This window comes from Mus caroli, chromosome 7, assembly GCF_900094665.2.
Source record: "Mus caroli chromosome 7, CAROLI_EIJ_v1.1, whole genome shotgun sequence".
Lineage (NCBI taxonomy): Eukaryota > Metazoa > Chordata > Mammalia > Rodentia > Muridae > Mus > Mus caroli.
In genome coordinates this window covers 54,898,229-54,919,829 of record NC_034576.1, presented here as the reverse complement: position 1 = coordinate 54,919,829, position 21,601 = coordinate 54,898,229, and the positions used below count along the sequence as shown (strand labels likewise).

Below are 21,601 nucleotides of genomic sequence, written 5' to 3'. Positions count from 1 at the left end.
GCTAGCTATGTAAATGCCATAGACATATTTCCCTCATAGAGGCATTTGGGAAACTGCCTGTTTCCACAAAGGTTCAGGGGAGATGTGTTATTTCCCTCCACTCTGCCACACTCTCTCCTCAGGCTCTGACAGGTCCCACAGGTCAAAAGAAAGTTAATTCCATATGGACGTAGTTTAGTCTTGACCTTGCCACTTACAGATCTCTAGACAGATCTGGTCGGTTCCCAGGTTTTCATATGGAAATCTATCTAGTTTGACGGAGACACTGTAAGATCAAGTGCCCTAAACTGCAGTACCTTAAAAATCATGAGACATTAAGTAAGCATACATTTTTTATGAGAATTCTTTTATTATTTCTCAATATTGCTTACTATTTCATTAATACATTCTTTAAAAGCTATATATACAGTGTTTAAAAGCTCATATACTCTTTAAAAGGTGGTTAACTGGATTTAATCAAGTCCAAGTTACAATTAAGTTGCTTGTAAGAGATTACATTTTACCCTAAAAACATACTATTCCTTATTAAAACCATTCTTGACTGGTATCTTTCCTATATAAATTCCCCAAAATTGCAAAACAGGACATAAATAAATAAATAAATAAATAGCACTCATGGAGCAAAAGAGTTGGTTCATGGGTTAAGAACCTGTACTGCTCTTACAAAGGACCCAAGTTTTTTCCCCAGTCCCGTAGTTCAGTGGTTCACAACTCCCTGTAACTTCAGCTTCAGAGGAATATGACCCCTCTAGTTTCTGAGGGCACTCTACTCACGCACACACACACACACACACACACACACACACACACACACACACAAACACATGCACACATATATACATAAAATTAAAATAAATAAAATCTATAAAAGTAATGTTCAAAGGAAAATGGTTTGAATATTAGTAACCCTTATTCTTTTCATTTCTGTCACCCATCATAGATTCAAAGCCCTAACCCCAGTGCTGAGATAATGTTTGCTGACCTGCCACATGGTCACTCCTGGTACCTAGCCACTGTGGTATGTTCTCTGGTTCCCTGGTAACGACCAGCCTGCTCCTGGCATCATTTTTCTTCCTCCACATGCAGAACAAAGCCTACTTTCTACTTTTAAAATTCTCCTATGAAGTTAGATATGGTCACAGGATTTAGTTACAGTAGATTAGATGTAATCAGAAAGTGAAGTGACATTTTTAGAACTTCCCTTCAGGGTCCACATCTACTCCTCAGCTTCCATCTTTCTTCCTAGACACAGAGACAATTGATCTAAACATGCTCTTGAGACCCACCACCTCTGCAGAATGCTGAGAGAGAGAAACTAAGTCCCTGCATCCTCTGAGGAACAGTGTCAAATAAATAAACTCCATGAGGAAAAAGTACATTTTTCCTTCTCTAAGTCCCTACCACTTTATTTATAGCTGTCAACCTTGACCCTAGTCAGTGGCATGACTGCTGAACTTTCAAAAGTTCTCTATTTCATCAAGGGCATCTGTTTGTTTTTGCATAACACATTTAATATATGATTATGAGTTAGTGTGGTGCAAAAGCTAGGGATGAGGGGAGGGGCCCTGCCCTACAACAGAGCATTCACTAGTGAATGAAATACATTGAGGGGATGCATTGTAATGCAAGGGAAATGGAACCTTGAGGTCTGTAATGCTGAAGAACAAGACCACAGACGATTAATTGCAGTGTCACAAATGTCTTCAACGAGAAGAGTGATATATCTGCTACAGGTAACCCTGAGACAGTGCTCCAACAAAGCCCACCCAAGAGAAACTGAGGCTTGTTGGAGGAGTGCCAAGTTGAAATAATGATAGCTACAATATAAGCAATGCTGCTGAGACTGGGGTCAGGGAGTTGGTAGACAAAGGAGACCCCCTGCAGGAAGAGGAGCTGGCATCCCCAAGGCCCTTCACCTGGAAACAGCACAGTGTTCTTGGTGGACTCACAGCCCACTCAGCTAGGGCTGAGCCAGGGTCTGCAAATCAAATTCTCCATCTTCCCTGCCTTCCCCATCACCTCCTCAGTCAAAGGGGTGAACACAAAGGAAAATGTGCATCAGGGTGTGGGACCGAAAACATTCTGGAGCTAATTTTTCAGAATCTTCTTGTGGGTGAGGAGAAAGAATTTGTACCCACACCATAGAATAAAATTGTTCTCTAAATCTAGGGTGGTTTGCTCTTTATACCGCCAAAGGAAAAAAAAATAGTCAAGTGACAAGCAGATAATCCTTAATGGGACCATTGTCTCCCTAGTTTATATAATGAACAGAGCGAACTGAAACATGCAAACCATCTTGCCCAACAGAGCAGGCTTTGTCCCTGCCTCTAACATCACTTGGTTACGAAAATAAGCATATTTATCCTCTTCAATAGAAGCTGCCTGCTCAGAATTTCTTCTCATTGTTTTCCTAAGGAATATGCACCCATTTAACAGAACAAACAGGCCAAGCAGCAATATTTTCACTGAGCTCCTTGGTCCAGGGAAGAAGCTGAAAACGGCCCATAAATGGGTATAAATGCTCAAGAGGCCACTAGAGGGCAGCATCACTCCTAAAGCCAAGATTTCTAACCAATATGCATGCCTCAGTTGGTGGCATTTTCCAGACATGCTATAACACAAGCTACAAATATTCTAGCTGCAGCCCTCAGATAAGCCAATTTCAATCTTCATTTTTCTTCTTACATCTGAGCTGATCCTTCTCTTCTGTTCTCAAAGCAAGCCCCTCCTCAGCAAGCCCCTACCCAGCAGACCAATAGCCCTCCTCAGGCACAGCCACTGAGGAGGTCTTACTGGGAGCCCATTCTAACTGTTTCTAAGACTCCCTTTGACCTGATCAGAACCTTAGATTACCTTCTGTATTTGCTCCCTCGGATGCATTTCTGTTAGAAGAGAACCCCTCAAAGGCTGGGGCCCTGTCTTGTCCCAGCTCAGTTCTTAAGAACCAGAGTAATTTGTAGATTGCTGGTGAATGGGTAGATGATCAGACCTCTGGAAAAAACTGTCACAGTTCTCAACAGAGATGAGCCACAGACAGACTGAAGAGCTTGATCAGGGTCGTGCATCAAACAATAGAAGAAGCATGTGGCGCAGAAATCTGCTTTACACAATGCACATGCATTTATGTGTGGGTGTGTGTATGTGTGTGGGGGAGGGGGTGTGTGCACCATACACACACCATGGCAAACATGGGAGTTAGAGGAGAACACTTAAGAGTCAGGTCCTTCCTCTATCATCTAAGTGTTAGGGACTGAACTTAGGTCATCAGTCTTGGTGACAAGTACCTTTACCGTAAGTTCAGTCATCTTGCCAGCCCCTGAGCTGGTTATTTCCTATAAACTTAATCATTCTTTCCAACTGTGATGTAATCCACACGTCAGAATGTTACTTCTTTGGCTTGACATCAAGATTCTCCACATTGATCTCCAATCTTTTTTTCTTGTTGTAACTTGTTTTCTCCCAAACAAACATTTAATTCTGACCCTACTGTGTGATATAACTTTGGTGGGATATTAACTTGATGGTGTTGTTTGGTGTTTCCCAGGATAGTCAGGTTAAGGTCCTTGGGAGTCAATACCAATGGCCTTCTAAGAGGGACAGAGACAAAGTGACATGCATGTGAACTTCCTGATTTCAGGTGACACTCTGTACTACCAAAGGTGACCCCTCCCCCCTTGAGCCTCCAGAATTATGAGCATAAGCAAATGAGGCTGTTGTCATTATAACCAACCTCCTCTGTGACAGTGCATCATCAACAGACAACGGACCAAGCCCTAGCACCATATCTGAATTCTCTCTAGAGTATCACCAAACTGGCCCACCATCATTCAAACTTCTGCTCTGCTCCCCCAGCCTTTGGTGTTGTTTGAGTTTGTCCTATTTCTAGGACACACATGCTTCGATACCCTCTAAAAGTTCTCTCCTGAAAACCCAAGATACCTATGGGATTTTGAACCTTTTTTGTGGAAGGGTTTCTGATGAATGGTCTATACTTTGGTCTTAGTCATCTAAATACATTAATATCTATAATGTGTCAAGACTATTGTAAGTACTCCGTAAATTTTGTCAAGAGAAGTAATGAGTATAGTTCAACTCAGCCAGGCACCTTTACTTTCTGGATTATTTTCTCTCTGTTCACCCTGGGTTTACTCCAGATGGATCTAAGTGATCTAAAGTCAAGGAACTTACCCAGCTCCTTACACAATGGAGATCTCTACTGCCTGCATACTTTAACCACATGATGGAAACACTGGACATTGTTGTTAAGTGCAAACCCTAAGCTTTGCTTGTGGGGACAACAACTGTCCCCACAACAGATCTAACCGTACATATCTCCTCAGGGACATTTATGCATTTTAGGAGTACATCCTTCCTTTTCATTAGCTAGTGTGTTATACATGCCCAAGCCAGCCTGGACTGATGCACTGTAAAATGGAGCCACTACTCTGACCTCTGCTAGAATCTATAATGACATAATAATCACGATGTATCAACTAGGAGAACAACAAATGAGGCAACCAGGAAGAAAACCAGATCAATTTCTGTCCACGGGTCCAGCATGATGTCAGAGTAGAGAGAAGAGACATTGCGGTGAAGGTCACATGTTCTCAGTGCTGAGTGAAAGCCCCTCATTTGGTAAGCACTGTGTATTACAAGGTAAACCTGGATAGTGATGACAGGCTGAAAAGAGGGAGATTTTACAACATCATCTTTACTTATAGAACAACATTTCCAGGGGTCATAGTTCCTACCTTCTCCTAATTCTGTAGTCTCTAACCTTCCTACCTTTACCTACATTTTAAAGGAAAAGTAAATGGGCAATGATGACACAAGTTCTTTCCTCATGTAGCCAAATCGCTGATCTCCAACCAGTGATCCCCAGTCCTCTAAGCCACCTATCAGAGAGACTCAAAGACCTCCAGATCACCCAATTAGAGCATTTCATATACCTCCAAACCAACCAATCAGAGCACCCTCAGACCACCAAACCACCTAATTAGTGGTCCAAAGACTTCCAAACCAACCAGTCAGAATACCCTCAGACCTCCAAGCCACCTCCAAACCACTCAATCAAAGTGGCACAAAGACACCCAAACTACCCAATCAGACAGAGATAAAGACAGTCAAACCATCCAATTAGAGAAGCCAACATACCTCCAAATTACCCAATCAGAGTGGATATGGTTGATTCTGCTATTCCTCTGTCATTTTTTTTTCTTTCTAGCATTTAAGATGGCATTGCAGTGATCTATATCAGCACATAGAAAACTATGTATAGCCAGAGAACCAAACTAGTCCACCATGCTGTACATAAAGTATTATTATAACACAGTCATGTTAACTGATTACCTATTATAGTTAAAGCAAGAGAATGGAGTAGTTGTGACAGAAACTATGTGCTTTAAGTTGTAAATCGTTATATCTAAACTCTTACACTTGGCCATCCATCTGGGTGTTGTGTCTTTCTCCCACTCCTGGGACACGAAGACACACCTTGTTCACTACCCTGTTTATGACACCTATGCCAGATACTTGGTAGGTGGAGAATATCCACAGGTTATGAAGAACTTGCAGACTTCATAAGAGAAAAATGTATTAACTTGTACGCAAAGCTCTCAACTCAGCCACACATCTGGAACCACTGCTTCTGGGCATGTGTGTAATGAACTCATGCTGAGAAATTTGTAAATGTCTGGAGAATACTCCAGAGAGGATTTTTGGCACAAGGTACAGTTTTAATATAAATGCCACAGGCTCACTGTGGGGCTTAGAGGGGGCAGAGCAGCACATTTTTATAGCCCTATTATGCTAAGCAAAAAGCATGCTAAATCACCAGGCAAACTGGGACTGTGGGATCTGGGCAACATCTGGAGAATTAGAACTTGGAGTAAGAAATGTCTGAAAACTTGTTGATAAGGAACACCACTCTGTGCTTCTTGTTAACTTAGTTGACCTTATTTGATACTACCCAGAGATTTAAAAAAAAAAAAAAAGTAACTACCGTCAAAAGGCATAAAGATACCATTCTCTGGAATTCTTTCTTTAGTTTCTGTGAGTAGTCAGCAACCCTATTTTGTATAAAATTCTCACCAAAGCAACTCCTTATTTACAAGTAGAAATCACAATGTACTGGAACCAGCCAGTTACAGCAACTGAGCAGATGGATGCAGGAGTGGCCAATGCCAGGATGCTATATTTCAGCTATTGTTGAAGGCACAAAGATGGCCTCAGTGGTTCACTTTAGATAACTTCCCTGGCCTCCATGTTCCCATATTAAGGAATTTCCATATTTAAGAGGAAGGCTGAATTTATGGGCTCTGATGCCTATTATATTTTGTGTATGTATACATGGGCAGGGGCATGAAAAGATAAGAGGACAAGCAGTTTGTTCCTTTGTTCCACTTGGTCTGGGAGGTTGAACTCAGGTTTCCAGCTAAAACTCAGGTCATTATTCTTGGCAGCAAGCATGTATACCTGCTGAGCCATCTTGCTGGCCCCTATAAATGGAACTTTGAACAGTAGAAGGACTTTGGTAAGTGGCCACAGGTTAAATGCACACATTACCCAGCCCAATATGGTTGGCTAACATTTCTCCTACCTTCACACTTATGGTTTCTTCTCTGCAATGTAACCAGACTGATGGACAATGTCATCTATTCATGATTTTTTTTTTTTGATTCTATAAGTTTCTCTAAAATCTCCGTATGATTTCAAGAGAAAGTCAATGTTCTTTTGGCAGAGCAAACTCTTTGTGACCCCTATCCCCCGGCCCCATGTGTGTCTACCTGGCTCTTATCACGCTTCCACACTGGCCTCTCACCACCCTTCCTCCTCTGTGCTCTGTGCTCATGACTGCCCTTCGACAGTCTTGATAGTGTCTGATTTTATCTTTATTTTCCTTATTCCATCTTCTCTGGTCCTGATGGTGTTTCTCTACATGACCTTTCCAACTCTTATGGGGATGTTTTTTTCTGTCCTCTGATAGCCATCTGCCTTTTTCTTGAGCATCTTTCTAGGCGTTATCTTTTTTCTAATGGCCTTTCTTGATTCTTGATAAAAGCTCTTCTGGGACACCCACCAGAAATCTAACCTCAAGAAATGCATCACATAAAAGATTAATGAAGACACAGCTCAAGTTTAACTTTGGGATGTGATGCTGATGTCTCCCCCAAGGAAACATTGGCTCCTAAAGTCAATGTGCCAAATACCATCATAAGCACTGCCCCAGGTACTGCAAATGTGGGTCTCTAAGATAAATATTAAGATATTCTCCTATGAAATCATTCTCTTATAATACTTCTTGTATTAAATATCTTATAATAAAATAAAAATATATATTGTTATGTAAGTCATTCATTTAAAAAAAGTCAGAACAATGTAAAGATAAACCACAGCAGTGACTACTTAGCAATCAGAGAAAGCAGCAGAGATCTGAAGTATCACATGAAGCACAGAAAACAGACCATTAATGTGCTTGACAAAACATGTCTGGGCAGAAAACCTCAGAGACCAGGCCAACTCACACTATATCAGCTCAATGGGTGGTTGCTCCTCGAGCCCTATACAGATGTGCTAAGTTCAGGGTGTCCAAACAGAAGGGATAAATGCTGAGCCAGGGCACAGGATATAAGCAGCACATGGGTGGCGTGAGTTCAATCTGTGGCAAATAGCCTAACATGAAGCACAGAAAACAGGAAAGTGGCCAGAGATATAAGGGAGGCACAGCAACTCTTACACAGAAGCCAAAAAAGCTTAAGCATTAAGCAACTCCAGAACATGGTGCAGGTGCCCACACAGGACAAGCTGTGATCTTCAGCTTCCAGGAAGAGGGAGAGTCAGGTGACTGGTTCTGTGCAGACTTCTGCACAATTAATTTTATCCCTGAACTCAAAGGTATGGTACACCTTCTTATTCATGTTTACTGCGGACTGTATAGTAAGGTCATGACATCATTCTCTGTAGCTTCACATTTAAACTAGAGGGAGAGCTGACCCAAAAAGGACCTCATTGAGTGAAGACCTTGGAGTGTTATAGGCCTACAAGAGAGCCAACTTCTGAATCTCAACCCCCACATACTTTGGGCATTGCCTAGTCTCTAGAAAAGAAGGGGAAACAGACCTGCTTGCGATTTTGGCAACTTCCATGAAAATCGCACCAGGCTCTTCATTCTGTATCTGTGTTTAGACAGAACAATACACAAGGAATCCAGATGGGAACACACTCCTGAAAATCGTCAGGGGAATCCTGTTCCATCATCTTCTCCAGGAGAAATGCAGGCAGAGGAGCAAGAACAAAGCAGACCCTGCACACTGCATTGGGCCCCCCAAGAGGATCCAAGCTCTCCATAAAGAGCCAACATGCCACCTATATTATAAACTTTCCATGCACAAACCTGTTTCTAAGATCACATTCCTTGAAAGGTTTTCTTTAAAAGGACTCCCTAAAATAGGAAATATCCTAAGGTTTCCATATCACATTCTCATTTCTTCAGTTCAATATGCATACTATTTCAAAAGATATACATACTCACACATACGCTTACACACACATGCACACATATATACACATACTTTACATGTGTGCACACAACTACATGTAAATGGATATAGACAGCTACGCACATACCCATGCTTGTGCACAGACAGTAACAAATGCATGCACACATATGCACAGGTACTCCCATTAGAACATATGCACACATACGCACACATATACCCAGGCATGAGTACATGTACCCACACATGTGCACCTACATGTGCAATATCTACACATGGTCATCCCCACACACAACCATATATAGGCACACATATGCACTCACACACATACACACATATGCACAGGCACATACACATGCATACACACACACATATAGTAACCAAACAGGAATATGTGCTGGATGAAATGATGCATTTAACTGTTCTCTCTAAATATGTATTCTCATATAGTAGTTCTGAGATACACTAAATATCTGCTACAAAAAGAAATTAAAAATGTTTCTCTAAAATATGTATTTCTGTGTAAGAAACAAAGGTCTTTCACCTTTATTGCTCTTTTTAGATCATATCCTTTTCTTTAAAATATACATAAAGTGAATCAGTTCTTTTCTGCACACTCAGGACCTCAAACTAGAATGTGTCTCTTCCCTAACCCTGTAAACAACATGCTAGTCAGGCCAGGGCACATGTGAGCTGGGGGACCGTGCATTAAAACTAGGAATGGTGCTGGAACAGAAACATGGCAAGTGCCACAGGATCATACGTGTGCTCAACTACAAAAGGCCATTTGTATAAAAGACTCCAGTGGAAGCAACCCCAAACAAACGGTAATTCTTATTTCACAAATCTGTTATTTAAATGTTTAACAGGAAAAACTATGACAATATAGCATACAGAAGCAAGCGCCAAGCTAATCCTTCCAAGTGATTTCAATAGTAAGGTCTATAAGGAAAAGTATCTGAGTGTGGAGGTCTTATTAAGAAGACAAAAACATAGCCATTGTACTGCTTTCCACATACCCACAGTATATCTTTAACATTTTTAACAAATATAGAGAATCAAGGGGAAATAATGTTCTATGTTTTTTGAAATGATACATGACTCTCAACCCTGAATGCCCAACTCCCCTAGTTTGATTGGCGGTCAAAGCTCTACAGTGAATGCAAAGGGAAGAGGTGCGCTCTAATCATCTAGGCAATTACCTTCAGTGTCTGCTTTGCTTTGGCTGTTGAGACATAGGCACAACTATGAAGACCCTACTGAAACAAGAAGATACAAGGTTCATAAAACACTCGCTGTCTCCTCTGCAGATGGTGAACGAATGGACAGCACCTAAAAGTACAAACTACTCCTTTGTGACAAGAGAAAAGAAAGCTTTTGGTTAGGTACAGTAAGAAGACTATCTGTTTAAATCCTGCAGTAGAGAGATGTTTTTATCACACTGGGATCCATAGTGGTTGAGAAGAAAGAGGCACACACCCTCTGGGAATTACACAGTGTTGATTCGTGCTGTTTTGAATGGCAAATGTTAGGATGATCCCTTTTCTGGAGTCCTGCTATCTCCTGTTCAAAAACAAAGGAAGCAAATGAGGGGAGAATGTTCCTGAGGGATGCCAGATGTAGGTCTCGGTTCTGTGTGGGATACACATATTCTCAGAGGATTCCTAAAGGAAAAAGTCCTGGAAAGATGTTAAGTGAAGGACCCTGCCATCTTGGTCTGACTTCCATGCCCCACAAGATCAGCCTCTAGTTCTTAGACAAGGCTCCACACTTGGAAGCTGTGTGTAGCAGTCTTACCTTACGATCATACCATTCTGTTGTAATCAAAACATATTTTAGAACAGTTCAAGATCGTAAGGGCTACAGGGAGACATCTGTTCTATCTGAAGGGCAATTCAGGAAAGAGTTCAATGGGAGTGGGAGTTGCAGTTTGCAGCCCAGACTTTCTGCATAAGCACAGTGTGGGTGGACAGCTGAGTCATCTCTGGGAAATGAGAGTTTCTCTTTCTATGACTCTGTATGAGTGTGGCTGTAATTCTATTGGTCGGTTATCTGTCAAGGTCATCTTTCTTTTTATCCTTAGAGTTTCCATCTTCAGTTTTCCCGAAGTGGAAATAGGTGCCTATATTACTCAGCAGATCCACCAGTGTTAGGCACCACCCTCTGAAGAGCTTACTCATATCTTTGGGGCTAAGATATCCTTAAAATTCAGGCTCCTCTGGAGTGTTAACTGAAGAATTATTCTGCTTTTATTGTTCTAAGACTCTGAGAAAATATACACAAGAAAATATATGATTCCTGCATGTGAGTAAACATATGTAAGTGGAGCTTTGTGACAGGAGCATGGTTGTCTGCAGTACCTCCCTCTGCAAAGCTAAGTCCAGCTTACCCTGAGAGATCTCAGGATAGGAGCAGTGCCATTCATCCTTTGTTCTCTTGGGTGGGGATGCAATGTGTCACTAATAAAACATATGCCCAAAGAAAGTCTACATTTCCCATAGTAATCCAAAACTTCAAAGTACTAAAAATACTAAAAAGGATTCCTTGGCTGGGTAGCAGCCATGACAGACACAGTGTAGATAGAGATAAGTTAGTGCACTGTTCTATACAGGCTTTATTGCTGTGTAGATGGAGGTAAGTTAGTGCACTGTTCTATACAGGCTTTATTGCTGTGTAGATGGAGGTAAGTTAGTGCACTGTTCTATACAGGCTTTATTGCTGTGTAGATGGAGGTAAGTTAGTGCACTGTTCTATACAGGCTTTATTGCTGTGTAGATGGAGGTAAGTTAGTGCACTGTTCTATACAGGCTTTATTGCTGTGTAGATGGAGGTAAGTTAGTGCACTGTTCTATACAGGCTTTATTGCTGTGTAGATGGAGGTAAGTTAGTGCACTGTTCTATACAGGCTTTATTGCTGTGGTCTGGGACTCTCCAGACTTTCTGCCCACTCAAAGCTTTCAAAACAAATTTAAAACCTGCTCTGCCCTTTTTCTACTTTTTAGTGAAGCCTAAGGAAGACTTAATTGTCTCTGCCCTTCATAGTCCATGAGAGTGCATTTTAGGGGAAAAATATGGCTAATGCCAACAGTCAAAGTGAGAGACAAACAATGTTAACCAAAATGGCTGCTGGGAAATACAAGGAAACGTTCAATGAGTTGGTTTAAAAAAAAATCTGAAGAACTTTTTGTGTGGCTGTGTCTCAAAAATAAGTTTACCTTAAATTCATGGTTCATTTAATGATGTTTATATCACAAACTTTCCTGTGGAAATTCTAGGCTAGAAAATAGCATTTCTGTGGAATTGACAAGGGCTTAGTCAGTGTGCAGCTGCAGGATCATGAGCCTATGGGAGAAGCTAACTTACAGCAGAGCGTATCACCAAGGGAGCTATGTTCAGGATGGACTCTTTAATGTAGGGGTTGCCATTTAGGGTTTTCTGAGGTGAAAGGGTGAATATTATTTGCAATTTTTGTTCAACTTTGTAATTTCAGAAATTTTATTTTAAGAGGTTGCTGATTTATCCCATGGGAAACTGAAGGTGAACTGAGATTCTCAGTCTCACTGGGTTCCAACTCTCCCAGGAGATAAACCTGGATGCACATCTGTGAGGGCACATCCAGAGTTTCACTGAGAAGAGAAGCCCACCTGAATATGTGCAACAGTGTCCAACTGTGTGAGAAACCACACTGAAGGACTGAATTTTGGACAAAGGAGATACCGGCCTGGCCTCCAGCATTCATGTCTTTGTTCATCCTGTCTAAAGCTCCAGCTACCACACCTCCTTCACTGTGGTGGACTGTGCCCTTAAGCTGCAGGCAAAGCAAACCATTCCTTCCTTAAGTTGCTTTATCCAGTATTCTGTCCCAATGAGAAAAAAAGTACACTGATATCCACTCAAATTTGTATGCCTTGTCCTTCCCAAAGTCTACAGTTCTCAACCTGTGGCTCACTATCCCTTTAGGGGTTGACTGACCTTTTCACAGGGGTCACCTAAGACCAGCTGAAAACCAGATATTTACACTATGCTTCATAACAACGGCAAAATTAGTTATGAAGTAGCACCAAAAAAGTAATGCTCTGGTTGGAGGTGGCCATGACACGAGGAGCTGTATTAAAGGGCCCCTGCTTTTGGAAGGTTGAGAACCACTGAAGAGTCCGTTGATTATTCTTGCCTCTAACACAGGAGCAGGAGACTACTTTGCAATGTAATGTGCAAGCAAATTTTAAGTGGTTTACTACCATGTACTAGTTACTGGCAAAGCTTGAAGTATTAATTAGTACAATTAGTGCTAAGGACGTTAGTCTGTGCCGCTCCAGCTGTACAGCAGGGCTAGTGGTTTAAAGGAAAACAGCAACTGGATTCAGCACAAGATAATACAGTGTCACTGAGAAGCTGAAAGTAAAACTGTCAAGCATTAGAAGGAAATGTGAGACAAGAACTGACATGAGCAAGCCCTATAGACAATTGACTTTTTATCTGTAAAGTCAGCAGCACTAAATGAGCATACGGATACTTATTACTGGTAATACTGTGGCACTGTCCCACACCGCCTGTTAGTGTGTACTAAATACAAAGCTCCAAGATGGCTCAGAGTGAATGCATTTCTTCATGGATCTGTCTGTGTTCTGTCTACGCAGCTGGGACCCACAGGAGGACTATATGGGATTCATTTAAAAAAAAAAAAAAGGATATTACCGCTTCTCTCTCCCACCTCGAGGTAGGCAGATCTCATCAATAATTGAAGAAGGCAGAGCACTGTGTCATTTGCTTCAGTCCTCTCCTTTCTCCACAGTTCACATTTAGACCAGCATAACTGACTTAAAACAAAAGCTGTTCTTGTTGGGAAGACTGCAAGTAGAAGACAAATACCAACATGCGATTTCACCTTAAAATGTAATGCTCTTAAGGTCAATGTCCAAAAATTTTAAAGTATTTTCATCTTAAGGAAAACTTCAAAAGGAAAATTTATTACATAGATTTAAAACATGAATTTCAGATACTAATTTTCTGTAATATGATTTAAACTGAATTTACTGCTTACTGGCTAGGCTACCTCAGCAAGGTCACTCTTAGTTGCCAGGGCAATGTATAAACTAATGAGCACACTGGCTTTTCTCAGGAGTGGTAATAGTACAAAATGGGATCATTTTTAAACCAATATCTTTGGTAAGTCCTGTCAAAATAACTTCTGCCACCATGGAAGGGTACTGAAACTACTCAAGGAAGGTATATAAGTCCTACCACTAAGTAAGATAGCCACTGCCCCTGTAGAGCAATGCCACACCAGGGAGGGATGCTACCATGGAGGGATGCCACACCCTGGAGGAGGGATGCTACAAGTTCTGCAATGAGATGCTGAAGTCAAAGTACTACATGTATTTTTAGACATGTTTGGTTCCTTTGTCTAAACTGACACTGCACAGGGACAGATGATACAGAAATATGTTCACAAATGCTCCTTTGTGTTCCCATGGGTCTGAGCATTATAGTCATGTTTTGGGATCTTGCATACATAAATGGAAACAAGGCCTTAAAAAAGCAAGCACAACCTGTTATTGAGTTTTGAAAACATAATCATCACTCTCACAAGTTTTCAAGTTGTATAGAGGGATATAAACCTAGATTACTAGAGACCAGATAAAGGCTGCTCCTGTGATGTTCATGCCAAGGGATATGGAGGCTTTAATTTTTCCTACTTTTTAAAATTTTCCTCAACAGCCTGTTTTTTTATACAACAGCCCGTTTTTCATCACCGGAATGGTCTGCAGTTTGAGTCTGGCTACTTGTTACTCCCAGTAAATCAATATGTGTCAAAACAGCAGCAAGACAGGTAATAGGACTCTCTCATTGGACCGCCAGCTTCAAAGTCCCATAAGACTGTGCCAGGGTCTGTTACTATGGCAACGGTGCTAGTCACCTCTCTGGCTTATCCGGCTGTAGTGAGTAGATTTTCACCACACAGGCGTAATATTCTGAAGAAACTTTAGGGTGAAGAAAAAAATTCAGAGTCAATAACAACATGTGTGATTTTTCTGTTGATCTATGATGATTTAATTCAAAGACAGTTCTCAGAGGATGTCTCCACAAACCCCTCCTCTCCTGACTGCCAGCTAAACTGTCATTGTCTTTTACTCAGGGTTGTCATGTATTCACATTTCTTAAGATGAGAAATGAAGGATGGGGAACCATGAGACCTGAAGTTTTACCAAAATTCAGACATATGTTATGCAAATGTCTCCAAAAATGGATAGACTTTAACGTTTTCTGCTACTATCAATGGAAGACTCAACAAGACGATTGAGGCAAGCAGAAAACTATCTTTGACTTCTATTAAGGCACTGGAGCAGATAATGGTATATCTTAAATTGCACAAAGCTCTAATTCATTTTGGCAATTGAAAGGTACAATGGATTTTGAGTGTGCCATTTGGTGAACATTTTAGTTATAAGAATTGTGACCAATGCAGGCAGGTAATAGGCTGTTTAAAGTGAGCCCTGTTGTTCATACAGCTCAAACACACTTTGTTCTGAGTATTTTAAGGGAAAATGGATTTATTATCATTGACCTTTAAATGTGTCATAAAATTGGACAGATTTTTAAAAAAACATTAATCTAGTTTGAAACAGTCTCACATTTCCTCACCTTCTGATCCTCCTGCCTCCACCTCCCTCCCAGGTACTACAGTTACAGGTATGCACCATCTTCCCCCCACTTTATAAACTACTGGCACTTGACAGCCATGGCACTAGAGGGGGTTGGAATGGAATGTGCTCTTCCAGGAGTCTGGACTTGAATTTTATGGACATAACACTTACTTGAAATAGTCTGCACTCTTTTACCCACAGAAAAGATTGAAAACAATTTCCCAGCTCTATGAAAGACAAAAGACGTAAATTTCTTAGACAAAGTATGTAAAGTACTTGGAAAATTCCTAGCACAAATGGAACTAATTAAATTTCAGTTGTCTTTCCTACAGTTTCTCTATTTATTTCCTTGGATATCATTATCAAATAAAACTAAGCACAGACTTAAAACATATTCTTTATTAGTAAGAGCTTGAAATATATTTGTTTTAACTGGGGTAAACACATTCTAGACAACTTGCTTTTCAATACAATTCTGAGTTTAAAATAATTTAAAATTTGTGTTTCAACACATAGGGTCTTTTCTAGAATGTGTTTCGTTAATTCTCCACCCAAAATGACATTCTAGGAAGGGGTGGGGACCAATTCTACGGCTGAATATACTTGCAGAATGTCACCCGAGACATTCTCCCTAGAAGATTAAAGGATGTATACAGAATGCTCCAAGAAAGACCAGGTAAAGAAATCAGTAGGAGTAAAACGTTACTGCAAAAGTCCATCTGCCAGGGCTTATAGCCCAGCCCCACCACGCATCAGCTACTTGCAAAGGTATGAAAAATGAAAACATGGAGAAGCTTAGAGACAGGACATGGTTTCATTCTGTGCCCAGGTAAAATGTCACTAGGTTCCCTTTTACTCACAATCCTCCTGCCTCAATCTCACCAACACTGGGGCTACAGGCATGTGCCACCATCTTCTGATTCTCTAACTTAAAAGTCATGCCTTGTATCTAAGCTTCTCCAACTTTAAAATGGGAATGGCAACAAGATGTTTCCCAACGTGGTAAGGGATTAAAGCAAGATATGTCAAGTGTTCACAAGATACTAACACAGTCAACTATTAATATTTACAGTCACTCTTTACTATCAATCTTTAAAGATGTCTTGACCATTTTTCCTAATGGCTGTTATTAGAATACACTTTGAGCAGCTCAACCTTACTGTGTTAGGGGAATGAGTTAGGATTAATTAAAAAACCTCTCATGCATATGCTTACATTATCTCAAAGCATAGGATATCTTGCTCCCATATAACACTAGAGAAATGCTGTGGTGAGAGATTGTGCCCCACACACGGATGCTCTATTGGCTCAGCTGGGGCAGCTTGGAACCACCTCATACACCAGCACACTTGTTCCTACCAACCTATTATCTTGGTGTATCTCCATGTTGCTAAGTTTTATAGGGATGGGACACCAGGTAGGCAAACATTAGAGATCGAAGAGATTGTAGCTACATCTCACTGGTAGGGTCTACAGAGACAAAACACAGTACACAGAGAGAGAGAACTAATATTTGGAAATTTCCTAGGATTAACCACCAACACAGTAAGATTTCAAAACAGAGAGGATTTCTGTTGACAATAGATTTGGAACAACCTAGGAAACACACTGCTGGGTATGGCTGTGAGGGCATTCCCAGAGTGGTAAGAGCCAGCTGGAATGTAGGCAGTGCTGTCCGCATAATCAGAGGTCCCAGCCCATGCCACTGCTGCCACAATGGGCCACATACCCTTAGAGTCCGAACCATAATTAATTCTTCCATTGCATTGCTTTGTGCTAGGCATCAGCAATGCAAACAACCAGAGAACAACATACCAGAGAAAAATATGTAAGAAGTTTGAAACAAACCACAGAATCCTTCCTGGCCTAAGTAATAGCAACAGAAATGCAATACAGTTGCTTACCCTTATCTAGAAGAGGGAAACTCAGGGGAAAAAAAAAAACCATTAAAATGAATAACCAGATAGTTAAATAACAACCTCCAAGGAACCTTTATTTCTAAATTTATAGTTGAATCATTTGACTGAATTTTCTTAGGTCATATTTTAATCATCTTCATCATAAAATATAAAGAAAAAAATTCATGTCCATAATTATTTGTTCTTAGCAATTAAAATCTGCTTTCAATTATTACTATTCTATTTGCATTGTAGTCACATGTTGTTTCTACATAAACAATTTCATATGACTGAAAAGTTTATTTCTTACTTCTGTATACATACAACCATCCCCCTAGATATAGTTGTCTTTAAAATTGTCATTTCTGGAGGCTAGAGAGATGGCTCAACAATTAAGAGCACTGCTACTCTTCCAGAGGACTCAGGTTCAATTTCCAGTGCCTATATGGCTGTTTGACATGAATCTTAGAGGTTTTGTTTCCCTCTGGGAAGGTGAAAGAAGCTGCATTCTACCATTATGCTGGGTTTCCATATGTTAATGTGGCTCCACCTGGGGACACATCCCAGCTCTCAGGAAGACTGCATCCTCCTCACCTGATTGGGAATTCTCATACAGATTAGTGGTGCAGATGAGTTTTCAGTATGGGAGGCCCCACTGGACAGCAGGTGAAGGAAGGAAAAGGGAAGAAGGCATGCAGGCAGCAGCCAGGAGCCTTCAGTTTGCATTTCAGTGAAGCATTGTCTGCTTGACTTGAAATATTAACATCTCTGTTGCTGCAGAAATTGTTAAAGAGATTTTTTTTTTGTCCTGACCCCCTAATTCTGAAATAACTGAGAAGTTTATGTTGGATGACAGTAGGTTTCTACCTTCAGAATAGATGCCAAGCTACTTTTAATGGAAAAAACAAAAAACAAAACTTTGTTTCTGAAAATACCATGTGTGTATGGAATGTTTGTGTACATAAGCATACATGTTCTAGTATATGACCATAAGTGCACAGATGGCACAGAGAAGGCACAGAGGTTACAGAAAAACCACAGTGGTCTAACCTTGCCTTCTACCTTCTTCAACACAGATTTTCTTTTGTATATTGCTGCTGCTTAAGCAGGCTAGTTAGCCTGCAAGCATTTAGGAATTCTTGTCTCCACCAGCTGAGGTTATAGACAAGTGGTACCAAGTGCAGTTTTAGCAGGGTTCAGATGAACCGAGGTCACCATGCTTGTGTGGTAACCAACACCCCAGTACTACTCACCAAAACAGCCTCATAGTTTTGTTAATGAAAGACACAGGGAAAAATCTTATTTTGTGAAATTACTGTAGATCAGTTAGAGATCATATTTTTTAATTTGGGAGATGATTACTAAGATATAAAATAAAATCAGAGTCAAAAAAAATCACAGAGATTTGTTCCCTGTATCACATTATATTTGGGTAGAGACTAACTCAGTCTCTCTAAACGCACACACATATGAACATATGTCTACATAGCACGTATTTAAATCTGTCTTAATTGTATGCTCTCTTCTAGAAACTCACAGATAATATTTACCTTAGCAGAGAGCCTCTATAAGATACCTTCCTGGATCTTTTTCTGAATGCCACATTCTTAGTTACCTTTTAAAAAAATTAGTTTGACATTGTTGTTTTTCTTTCAATGTACAAAGAAAAAATATGCTCATGTACATATCTACATGACACTACCAGTGAACTCTTATTGAACCAGATATCAAGGCTTATTTGTCTTGTATATAGGACTCTCTGAGGGCTAATTCTATCCAAGCCTGTGTTTTTATCACTGTGCTTGCTATCTTTAAGATTGAAGTCCAATGTTTTAAATTACCTTAAATAATTCTGCATAGTTCTTTGAAGTCAACAGGCTCATTAAGTCCTTAGGGAAACAAGGCATCTCTTACAATAGATGGATAACTGAGGATGAATCCTGAGATAAAATGTTTCACTTTCTGTATACTTTATATAATAGTATTCAAGAATGTATCGAAGAAGACAAAGCTGTATTCGATAGCTTTAGGAAGCATGATAAATTTAATTTTAAGTTTAAAATTTAAAATATGTTGATACAAAAGAATGCAATTAAGCCATTGGGAGTGGCCACCCACCTTCTATATATACGGATTCCACTATTACCACTTGCTTTTTAATCCAAGTGTTCAGAAACCTATAATTAAAGTATTATGTCCCATAATCCCATAATCAATCCAAATTCAACACCACTAAATTTCTGAGTAACCCCTACTATTTCCACACACACACAGCTATAACACAAGGAGAATCTACTACAAAGGGCCTAGCCAGCCGAAGATCTAAAGCATCAGTCAAAGCACATGTGTATCAATGGGCTATATTTAGTCTACTCGTCCAACACAGGGAGAAAATGGAGAAATGACAATATGGGTGCAGGTGGGGTACCTCAAATTTCAATTAGTTAGTCTCCTTGAAGACAAGAAGACATTGCCTCAGATTCCTATCACTCTATCAGGGTGGACACAGACTCACAGAACAAATATGTCTTTAAAAGCCTCTCTGTGCAGTGGGTAGCAGTTACTGCAGAGACAATTGGTCAATGTGCAGGCAGTTAGTACCTGTGCAGTGCTACGGTTACACAGTAAGTCTCTAGATCACAATCCCTGATGCCAAAGCACAGGAAGCATCATGGAAGGGGGGTAGAAAGATCGTAAGATAGAGAAGACTGCTGTCAACAGTGTCTGTTGGATACTTCAGGGTCACTGCACTCCACTCATGGATTCAGAACGTGCACTCAATGACTTGCACAAGATCAAGCCAGTTAATGAGCCAGCCAGCACGGGTGAGGGGGAGGAGCTGAGGAGCTGATGACACTCAGAGGGAGACTCAGTCACTTTTAGGTGAGTGGCTCTTGGTAAGCAGATCATGCTTCCCTGACAGCCCCACACTTGTGTCTAGCAGGCACCATAACCCTGACTCCCTGACAGCCCCACACTTGTGTCTGGCAGGCACCATAATCCTGACTCAATGGGCTGATAGGAACGATATTTGAAATCCAGAGCGAGACTCTAGGAGGGTAGATCAAATGAGAGGAGAGTGTATATAATGTATACATGAAGTTCTCAAGAATAAAAAAAAATATTATTAAAATATCTATGAACCTGTATTCATGACTTGCCTTTGTCAACAAATTTGTTTCATAGTTTATGCAATGCTACACAATTTCCTTCAATTTGTACTTTCTTAACAAATCACATGAAACATTTTATAAAAGACAAGAACCACATAAGTGCAAGACTGGTGGCTACGTCTTACTAAAAACTGTTGCGGGCATGTTCTAACAGCCTTACTGGCAGGCAGTGAGCAACCGCCTTGTGGTTTGTGATTTTACAGGCTTGCCTGAGTGTCCACAGTAAGGGAAAACACTGTCACCTGGAAACATGATGATTTCACTCATAATAAAGCCTCAATTCTTCTATAAAATGGGATAAAGTTAGCAGAGAGGAAACAGTTCCTGAAAAGAAAAACGGACCATCAAAAACTAGCACACCTAATAACTACTATATACTCTTCTGCTGGCCATAAACTAGGATATTGAGGTCTTTGATAAGTGAACAGACATGAAAATCAGACACAATTCAGTATGCATACTGCATTCTTTTGCCTGTAGATCCTAGGTGACATCTAAGGAAACAGCATCCAGGTTATTAACATCTCTATCACAAAAATAAAAGCCTGTTTCATAAGGCCCTTTGTTTTGACTGTAGGCTCTGGGGTCTCATATTCTAATGGAAGCTGACTCTCAAGTGAGCAATTAGCCTGGTAAAATGTTAATGCATCCACAGAGACTCTAAACCATCGTTATTTAATATAGTGATGTGAAAGCAGGCTGCTGAGCTTTCAATGTGTGTTGTCCTTGCAACAAAGAAGAAGGCAACAATAGCAACCTGGGTGCCTGGACCCAGGGTGATTCACAAACCTTTAATGCTGGCCAGCTTTTTATATTGTAAAGCTGTCATTCTAAACTGAAAAGCCATTATTACTTGGATTGTTTTATATCAAGTAAGCATTACCTTGAAATTAGGGGGAAAAATCTAAAATGATTGATAAGGTTTAAGATTGAATTAAGATAACTATTTCTTTCTCCCTGTTGCAGATTCTTAAGGAGGCCTGTTGTATTACTGTTCCCATTGTAAGTTAACAAGAGTAAAGTTGTGCACTGACTAGCTTCCTCAGTTGAGAATCAGCCTCCTTTAGAATATGAGACCCCAGAGCCTACAGTCAGAACTCTAAGGAGTGTTTGCTGTCCCTGACTCTTACTCTATGCATTCCTTAAGCTGCTTCAGTTCTACAACGCAACCAAGATGTTTTTAACATGTTCAGATGAGAGGTGAATAGAGCATACGTTCCTTAGGAAGAGGCCAAGAAGACAGAAGCAAAAGCACTACTCTGAATGAAAACTTTCTGGGGGTATATATGTAGTTATACTTTTATTTTTTAAGAATGTTTGGCCTTAGCAAATATCACAGCTTGTTCTGAGAGACCTAACTCTTGTGACTGTTAGCAAAGCCAGATTCTGAG

At 40.4% G+C, this 21,601-nt stretch overlaps 1 protein-coding gene across 11 annotated transcripts in view; it reads right to left on the bottom strand.

Annotated features, from left to right (window-relative positions):
- The window catches only part of Gas2 (growth arrest specific 2), a 127,719-nt gene that overhangs the window by 19,248 nt on the left and 86,870 nt on the right, over positions 1–21,601 (bottom strand). For 8 of the 11 annotated variants that reach the window (XM_029479603.1, XM_029479606.1, XM_029479607.1 and 5 more), the window contains one exon: positions 9,698–9,751. The exons of the other annotated variants lie outside the window; for them this stretch is intronic. In XM_029479603.1, the coding sequence (XP_029335463.1) occupies positions 9,698–9,751 (54 nt within the window). The remainder of the gene's footprint in view (positions 1–9,697; positions 9,752–21,601) is intronic. 11 annotated transcript variants of the gene reach the window in all.